The following is a 10,163-nucleotide window of genomic DNA, read 5'->3' on the forward strand; positions in this document are numbered from 1 at the left end:
TACGTTCTTCTCTATACATTCATTCACATCAATCACATTTTGACTCCGTGTCAGTTGGCCAAATCTTGGGTCAACAGTTAGTATTGATGATTAAATGTTTCTAAGTTCATCTTATAATCATTTAAGCACTATCAAGATTTGTATTCATACCATGAATATGGTTATTTAATTATCAAGATTTGCATTCATACTTTGAATAAGGTTTTTTATTAGCATCTAGGGTTTGTAATATTGAACTATTTCTGTTATTCATTGTTGATTTAGAAAGTGTAAAGCCATAAATTTCCAACACTAAATATAGATGGCGAGAGTCACTACCTCGTGATTTTCTTTTCCTCACTCTTTTTCTACCCTTCCTCTGTGCCTCCAGATTTCTTTCTTCTTAATCGTTCTCTTATCACTCAAGAGAAGCACAATGATATTGGGGCTGCACTGGTCGCTTGAGCTCTATTTTCAGCAAGCCAAAATTTCATTAATCTTCTCGAGACAATCAAAGAATTTTCAATTTGGACAGCTCAGGACTCTCATCTAGTTTCAAAATGCGATTTGGGGTTTTGCAAAAATTCTCCTAAATCTTTTAAGCCAAAGAACACTTTAGCATCGGCCTTCATTAGTACTGGAATTCTTTCACCACTCTGAGTCTAATATGTACATTCATTGTATTGTACTTACAGATCTTATTCAGAATAAAAATAAGAATCATCCCTTCATTCTTATCACAGATTCATATATGATTCATCTCATCGTCAATTGTCATGTGCTTTATGAATCACACTTTCGTTCAAAATCACACTCATAACATCATCATAATACATTACTAATCACAACTCGATTATGCCCAATCTGGCTCATAAAATATTGATCATACATCTTTGACCATCATATTCATCGACCAGTTATTCTTGCAAACATGACTCGAGCATTCAATTTCACTAATCATGTCTTGCCTCTTTTCCACACTAAATCACTTTACATTAAATGCTCAACAACGGGGTTTCTCATTCGCTCAGCAGCTAAATTTCATATTATGCTCAACATGAAGCCTCTGTTTATGTTTCTATTGCAGCAATTACACAAATCACACTTTATTGGTTGATCTTATCATCTTTCATATTGGTCGATTCTTTCAATTTTTGATAATTTCATAATGCTCTGGCGCTTTCCATGGTTCTTTTGAAAGTTGTTATCTGTTGCTTTGCAAGTTCACTTTATCCGAAGAAAATTACTACATTGTATTCCGCGTTCTATTCTAAATTATTCATTGGCCATTTCAGTTCTTGTTTTTGCACGATATATCGTGTTCGCTCGACTCTTCGCTTTGGTCGCACTGAACTCGTAATATTCTTTTTATGTACAGGCTAAACTTCACCTCGATCTTTTATTGCTCATGAACCAAGATTCATTAATTATGCTCTCTTCACTTCAGATTCATGTAGCCTTTTATTTTTCTCATTGTATTCTTTGTTTAGAAGCCAAAAGTGTTGGGCCCGTTCTCTTTCTGCTTATATCATTTAGCATCTTACTTTGAATGTCTCAATACTTTAAAGTCAAATGTTATCATTCTCATTGCTTCGTCTTTATCTCTTTATGTTATTCTTTACTTAAATTTTGTTCTTGGTAACGACTTTAGTCAGCTCATTATCATGTCATTATCACTCTTATTCTCGCGAATAGCCTCGATATTTGTTCAAATGTCATTTTTCATCGTTGTCATTGGCTCTTTTTGCTCGGTTCTCCGATTCTCATGCTCGTTTAATTCTTTACTTCGTTCTTTATCTTTAACCACTAAAATGAAGCTCTGTAGAAAATATCAGAGGACTACTTTGGAATGGTTTTTTTTTTTGACACTTGTCATCATTAAACTTTCTCTATTTCATTCAAACTCATCTGTTAAATACAACAATGTGGCTACATTTAAGATCGATCATACATTTACATCAGTATTTTATTTTCAATCTGCTTCTGCTACAAGAACTTTTTTGCCTGTTGCATCGGCAGCTTCTCCAAGCTATATCTTCTGTCCACTCCTCTTCTTCGAATTGAAGGCTCTGAACCTTTTTGCTTAGCGCAACTAGAGTCTTTGTTGGGTTTTGTAATTCCCTACATCTTATATCAACTTCTTTTCTCTTGCGTATAGGTTCAATTTTATTTTGGTTCTGCATCTTCAAGTTCAACGAACTCCCGAGAAGATCCACACTCGCTGGTTGTAATTGTTAGAGTTGGTGACCTAAAATCATGTGGAAAGACATTTTTATTGATTTAAATAAAATTACAATTTTATTATTGAAATTATTGCTTGTATAATTTATATATAAATATCAAAAAATTCCATATTGATCTATGACAATATGATCTTGTATGCGTACAAGAGAATTAAGATCACTTATAATGAATAAAATAATCAACAACATATTAAAGTATGAAATCTTTAATCAATGGTTGTTAATATGATTTACTATACATATGGGAGGTAAGTAATCTAGATTCAGATTACTAATGTAGATAGACATCTTTGTAAATATAATTTATATAATTGTGATTATATGTGATAATGCCAAAGTGAATTAATTTCTTTATAAATTTACCGTTTGCCATAAAAATTTAATTCATATCTTAAAAGATGATCATTTGTAGATTATATATATATATTAAAAAATGTTGAAATTCTCTCATTTGTCCAGAGTACTTCTCCTTGTCTTTGTATTTTTTTCTACACATTCTTGAAGGGGATCATGAAGCCCCAAGAGTCTGGTGCACTTCCGAAGGCCACTCCACCCAGCATCTCTGCCTTTCCCAGCGGTGTGACCAAAAGAAATGCTCGAAAGGCCATTTTCCTTAAATCTAGCCCCGACGACATTTCTTCTGGTGGCACCACCAATAACGTCATGGCAATTCATGCCTTCACGATCACTGCTATAGGAAATGCCAAAAAGAAAAAAGAGTTGTTCACAGCCTTCACAGTTATCTCTCGCCCATTAAGCAACTGCAGCGTACCATCCGAAGTCAAATGACTGCTACTCCTCCAAAATGAAGCCATTTTTTTCTCTTTACGTTTCTTTTGCTCCTTTGTCTTATTGATAGACAAAAAGGGGGAGTAGTTTGGGGTTTGGGAGTTCTCTCTTATTGTGTTGGTTAAATGTTAAACTTTGATAAAAGATAAAATTTTCGGTGATATTGGTTAAATTCTTGATATGTAATTTGCAATGGGAGTTGTTTCTACACTCTATTAATATATTAACCAATATGCTTTGCAAGAATTCTCAAAATAGTTGCTAAACTATTTATATCTATTAAGTTGCCAAAGGGGAAGAATGTAAAACCCTTGATTGGCTTACTTAATTTACAAAAAAATATTTTTACAACTCTTGAAGAAAATCGGGTGGAATATCTTGTGTGATTTGTGAATTGATTCTTGAAACTTTTGATTGAGATTCTCAATTAAAATTAGTTGTCCTTAATGTGAAAATCTTTATAAGTGTGAATATATTATTCGTACCATTGTTATAAAAAAATAGACTTTATTGGTAGAATAATATATTTTCCTTATTCTGACTGAGAGTTTTCAGGGATTGAGTATTTCAGGATAAGCATGATTCGAAAATGAACATGTTAAAGAGAAATGACCAAATTCGTTTCACCTAGTCAAGATTAATGATTACGCTGATTTAGCAGTTTTCTATTCTATTGGAACAGAATCAACCCAGCCGACATATTTTTTTCAATCAAAGAAATTTACAAATATTGTTGTATTAATTGCAAGATTTCTGAAGAGCTTGTCTTGGATGTTTTTCTCATCTATCAATACCTTGTTAGTGCCTTTGGAAAAATCATCTCTTCCATTTTGAATTTTGAAAACACTTGTTGTTATTTTTGAGGAGTGTCTTTGTAATGATTAAATTGTTCACCTTAATTTTTGTTTGTGTGTCGATTGCACTTTTCTATGTATCTATCTTGTTCTTTGTGTAACAGGTGGTGTCTCTTGTGAACATGTTCCTAAGGATCTTCGGGAGAAGATTTCACCAAGACTCACTTCAGGAGGAAGATATCACTCGCTATTCTTTGAATGGATTTCAAGAGAATCCACATTTCAAAACGAGATTCGTAAAGAAGAGTACAACAAGATTGCGACAATAGTTGAAGAAGGAGTCTTACATTGTTTAAGTCAATGCTTTTGTACACAATGTTTTTTTTTACTAATTGGTTATTATTCTCAACTAGTACAAAAAAGGCTTGCGAGCCCTAAAAAATTTTTTAGGACTCCTCTATTTGAGAGCCTTAAAAATTGATGTTTTTTAGGACTCGCAAGTTTAATTTTTAATTGTTAAAAAATTAGATGGTAGCCAAAGCTCCTGCCGGAGCTCCAACGATGACGGCGGCGTCACCACCCCACGGTGGTGGTTCGGTTTGATCCTTTAGTGGGTTTTGAAGTCCAAAGCACAAAGAATATAGTGGTGGTGGTCATTTGGCTCGGGGTGGCTCGAGGTGGTCGGAAAATGCTCAAAACGTTTCGGAAACCCACATGGTCACCGAACTTTGGGGGCTCCGTCGATTAGGCTAGGGGGTGCGTGATGCTAGGGCTCGCGGGGATGGGGCTTTCAGGGGCTGGAGAACACCGTGGGCCGGCGCGTGTAGGTGGTGGGTGTCCGTTGATCCGCCGTATGTGGTTGGGCACGAAGCCCACAAAATTTTCCAAACTTTGGAGGCTCCGTCGACTAAGCTAGGTGGCGCATGAGGCCATGGGCTCGTGGAGTTGGGGATTTCGGGGGTCGGGGAACGCCGTGGGCGAGTGAGGCGTGGCCGGAGCGCCGCCGTTCGTGGCTGGCAGTGGGGTTTCGTGAGAGAGAGAGAGAGAGAGAGAGAGGGAGAGAGAGGGGGGGGGGGGGGGAAGAGAGCAAGGAGAGAGAGGGAGAATGAGTTGTTATTTTTTTTTTCTTTGAGATTTAATATATAATAAAACTTTAGTTAAAAAAAATTCAAACTTTTAGGACACACATAAGTTTTTAGGGTTCGCGTTACGAGTCCTAAAAGAATTTATTAAAGGACTCCCAATGAGTATCCTAAAAAGTCTAAGAACTTTTTTTTTTTTTTTTTAAATCAAACTTTTATCACACACATCAGATTTTAGGACTTGCAATGAGTGTCCTAAAAAGTCCAGGAGGTGCTTGTTAAAAAAAATCAAACTTTTAGGACACATAGTTTTAAGTCCAAAAGCTGTTTTTAGGACTCGCATCTAGGTGCGTGTTCTAAAAAAGTTCCTAAAATGGTGTTTTCGTAGTAGTGCTCTAGGTGTGGCCTCATAGATGTAGGTTATCTAAAAAGATTTCCGAACCACGTAAAAATTCATTGATTTACTTGCTTTTTCAGTTTCTGTCTTGACATTCATAACAATTGTGCTAAAAACACACGCATCGATTTAAACACCTTAATCACTATTCCACAGTTAATTAAGTTGTTTAATTCTTATCCCATGGTAAACATAAAATATAAAATTTTAGTTAATATGAGATCACCGATGAGAGAGAGTGGGCGGGGAAAGGAGAGAGAGAGAAAGAGAGAGAGAGAGAGAGAGAGAGAGAGAGAGAGAGAGTATCTAGGGCTAAGAGAGAAATAATTGAAAAAAACAAATGGTAGGCCCAATACTCAAAATTATTTATAACATAATATGGACATAATATTACCAGTTCAATATGCAGTATCAACATCTAAACCAATAGCACTTTTTGAAAAAATGTCATTTTTAAGAGGTATATATAGTCTGAAATGTTGTAGTGGATCTTAGTACATTTTAAAGTAAACATAACATACATTATATATAAAAGATACAATATAACATGCCCCATACAAATGTTCTTCTTGATAGACATCCAACCTTCTTGATAAAGAAAAACCAACATTTTAACATCGACAAACCCTTTCTTTCTTGGAAACACATCTACAAATGAATTAAAATCACATTCTTGACATGGAAACACACTATAACATGACATATCATCATTGGTGCAATTCAATATGAGGTCTCACACATTTTTATTTAATAAATAATAATAATTATCGTTAACTAATTATAAAACGACACCCCTCAACTTATTTTGATATTCCATAACTTAAAACCGCAATACTCAACAACTAAAGTAGCCAACTATTTACTTAATTATATGATATTGTAAAAGTGATTTTTAAATGAATCCATATGGTCTGTTTGCAAACGGAGAGCCACAACCATTGATCCATCATCATTGCAATCAGGAATAAGAACCACTGATCCTGGCTCAATTTCTCCCAGAACCATATCAATCTCCTTTCCCCACCCAAAGTCTTGTCCGTACATGGGCAACCCTAACCAACTTATAATGCCCAGGTTTGGATTCTGATAGACAAAAGATTCATCGCGGTTCGTGGGAAGAGGACTTTGAAACATGCTCAAGTCCGTTTGGTATTTCAAATAGTCAACAGCTGACCAGATAAACTCACTCGTTACTTTTTTTAATGTTGCTTTGATTATGCTGACTGCATGTCCCAAGGGCTTCGATACCAGCTCTCCAGATATCCCAGTGGCGGTCACGTCGAACGTGGCATTGCCGATGAAGCCGTTTGGTAGTGGTGGGTTCAAACGGCGCTTAGAGTCGACGCATATCCCCAACGACGTTGGCTGCTCTGGTTCATGCTTTCGTGCCTTGCATGCACACCTCCACACGTGGGCCGCCAACAATTCGAATCTAGTGTAAGAACGATCCGCTACGCTAATGTTGAAACATAGGCCATTGTTAGCCTTTTCTCTTAGTTTCTCCATATCTAGTTTCCCAAGCTTTAGTATGGCCATAGTAGTTTTCTGCTTGGGGAGCACAGCGTTTTCTCCACCATTTGATGATTTGATCTCTTCATCATGATCAGGTAACAGCTCTGAAAGATGAAATCCGGTTGGGTCATCATCCCGGATCACTGTCGCCGGTTCTCCTGCTCGCATACATTTCCTGTCAAAATACGGCATCTGTTTCACTCCTTCGCCTCGAGTGAGACTAGCCCACTCGGAGATGAAGCTAAAAGCAGATTGACCATCAAGGACAGCATGAGAAAGGCTTACGGCCAGGCTTATCCCCCCACAAGCAAACCTAGTGGCTTGGACTAGAGTCACAGGTATGTCTTGGAGTGGGATATTGTAGTCTACATCTGGACATAGATTACGATATTGGTCAGTCAGTGAAGCTAACTGATCATTGTGAAAGTCGTCCAATGTCGACTCACACTCAGCTTCGATGAACTTAGCTCCTTTCCCGTTGCAGTCAAGCTCGAGGACGTTAGCTCTGCCTTCAATCCACCGAAGGCGGCCGGCTAGTGGGTAAAATATCTTGAGTGCTCGGCTCAATGATTCTTTGAGGACATTGAAAACGGTGTCGTTTTCTTTGAGCCATTTTTCAGGAGGAGCTGGGTATAAGTACACAATTGGGACGTGAGCTATGGAGCCAATTAAATCTAATTCAGAGAGTGTAAGGCTGCCATTCCATGCTCCAGGCTCAGCTGGCTTCACTATGCTGCTGTTATTCAAGTTCACCGCCATATAAAATTAGTTATATAGTTCTTTTGATTGAAACAAATTGATGATCAGTATAGTATGAGGTATAGTACAAACTCATCGAGTAAGTTTATATAAAATTCATAAATCCAAGAGGCATATGTGAATGTAAAGATTTAATGACGAACCTGAATATGTCTGGCCAGTTACAGTCTGCCGAATAATAATAAAACACGTGTTAGGTGAATCACGTGTCAAATTTATTATGCAGTAATAGGACATTGATTGTGATAAGTAAAAGATACACCCAACTTTTTTTTATACATAAATGACCATCTGCTCATTGATAAGATAATGAAACATATGGAAAAATCTTCCAACTAAATATTCTTATTTTCTATTTGTAGTGCTTATATAGTTAAGCAAGATATTACACAAAAATTAGATATACAAGTTACAACCCACAAAAACAGATAAAAAGAATTTAAATAAGGTCCTAAAGAACAACCTTATTTTGCGATGAAAGAAAATAGAGGCACTCACTAAAATTAAAATCTATAGATCTTCAAGCATCTCACATGCCAAAAGAATCCACCAATGACACGTTTACTAGCACATATATAACAACTCATAGATTATTGTAATCCGAATAAATCAATAGAGAAATAAATAAGAATAAAAGATAAAAACGAAAATCATTTTTAGCAATATGTTGTTTACAAAAGTAACCGAAAAGAGAATCAAAAGCATTTTATTTTATTTTTTTTAACAAGAAAAGGTAATCAAAATACTTTAATTTAAATTTTTTACCATTTCTAAAAAATCATTTTTTAATACTTTTTTTCTATTTGTTAGAAGAATTAAATTATAAAAATAAATAAAATTTTCATAAAATATTATATATTATGAATGATATATCTCTTAAGACAGTACACTCACAAAAATTGAATACCTTATCAGATAAGGTAGATATTTTTTTATATAAAGATATATCTCTTCTATATAAAAAGTGTGTAGAAGTTTATTTTGTTAACTCTAACGGAATATTCTAAATATTTAACTAAATATATTTTTAAAACTAACTAAATATATATATAAATTAAAATATTATAAAATATAATTATTATATTAATATTTAATATAAGACTACATATATAATAATTACTAGACACAAGCAATGTAATATGCACGTTTACTTAATTTTATTTATAGAATTTATTAATTATTTTATTAAATTTATATTAATGTCATATAAATTTTGAAATAAATATCCTATTTTAATTAAATAATTTATTTATTTTTGTTTAAATTTATGTTTGTTCTAGTTTTTTAATTTGGGAGTGACAACAAGAGATTATATATTATATGTTTAATGTAATATTAAATATTATACATAGATTTTAAATTTAAATTTCTTGCTAGTTTTTAAAAAAAAAATCAATTTGTTTAAGTTATAAAACGTATGATTTTATTATTTTTAAATAATTATCATTGCAAAATATCTCAAAAATATTATATTTTAATTTGTTTAATTATTTATTATTTTAAAATAATTATCATTGTAAAATATCTAAAAAATATCCTATTTTAATTTGTTTAACTATTTATAATTTTTAAATAATTACCATTGTAAAATATCTCAAAAATATCCTATTTTAATTATTATAATTATTTATTTTATTTTATTTAAGTTTAAGTATTTACAAACTAATGTTAAATATAAGAATATCCTATTTTATTTTTTTTAATTATTTATTTTATTTTATTTAAATGTTTACAAACTATTGTTAAATATAAGAATATTCTGTTAAATATAAGAATCGTTAAAGTTAACATTAAAAAAAATTAAAAACCGTTAAAACTAAGAATTTTCGTTATCTACACACTTATAATATAGAAGCGATATTAATAAAAATTCAAATACAAATGTTATAAAATATCATTATTATAATAATATATAATACAAGACTAGATATTTAATAATTATATTAATATAAATTTAAATGTTATAAAATATTATTACGATAATAGTATATAATCCTAATACTTTTACTAATTGTATTAATATGAATTTAAATATTATAAAATATTATTATTATAATAATATTTAATACAAAACTAGATATTTAATACTTATATTAATATTAATATAAATTTAAATATTATAAAATATTATCATAATAATATATAATACATAATCTTAATTTTTATTAAGCAATTTATCATTTATGTTTAAAAAAAGATCATCATATTATATATATATAAAATAATAATCAATATTTTTATTTAATTTTTAATTTAATATATTTATGTAATTATTTTATATATAATATTTTTTATTTATTTAAAATTTATATGACAATGATACAAATTTAATAAATATAATTAATAGATTCTATAAATAAATATAAAAGCAAATAAGCATTGCACAATATTTATATCTAGTATATATATATATATATATATATATATAAAAGCAAACAAATTAATTTTAGTTTTTAAGAAAACTACATCTCCGTAAGGCAAATTGTTTTTAGATATTATAAAAAAATTTATAGGCACAAATTCAAGATATAATCAATAAAACAAAAACATACAATAAAAATTAAATTGAAAATGCATTCATTCAATGACATTTGTGTAAAAAATTCAA

The 10,163-nt window shown here is 31.9% G+C and overlaps 1 protein-coding gene across 1 annotated transcript; it reads right to left on the reverse strand.

The window, feature by feature from the left end:
* Positions 1 to 5,976: 5,976 nt before the first annotated feature.
* On the reverse strand, positions 5,977 to 7,642 carry LOC133783943 (spermidine hydroxycinnamoyl transferase-like). Its single transcript, XM_062223520.1, has one exon. The coding sequence runs from the start codon at positions 7,553 to 7,555 to the stop codon at positions 6,152 to 6,154; it is 1,404 nt and encodes a 467-aa protein (XP_062079504.1). The 5' UTR covers positions 7,556 to 7,642; the 3' UTR covers positions 5,977 to 6,151.
* Positions 7,643 to 10,163: the final 2,521 nt, after the last annotated feature.

Source organism: Humulus lupulus, chromosome 6 (genome assembly GCF_963169125.1).
Source record: "Humulus lupulus chromosome 6, drHumLupu1.1, whole genome shotgun sequence".
Classification (NCBI taxonomy): domain Eukaryota; kingdom Viridiplantae; phylum Streptophyta; class Magnoliopsida; order Rosales; family Cannabaceae; genus Humulus; species Humulus lupulus.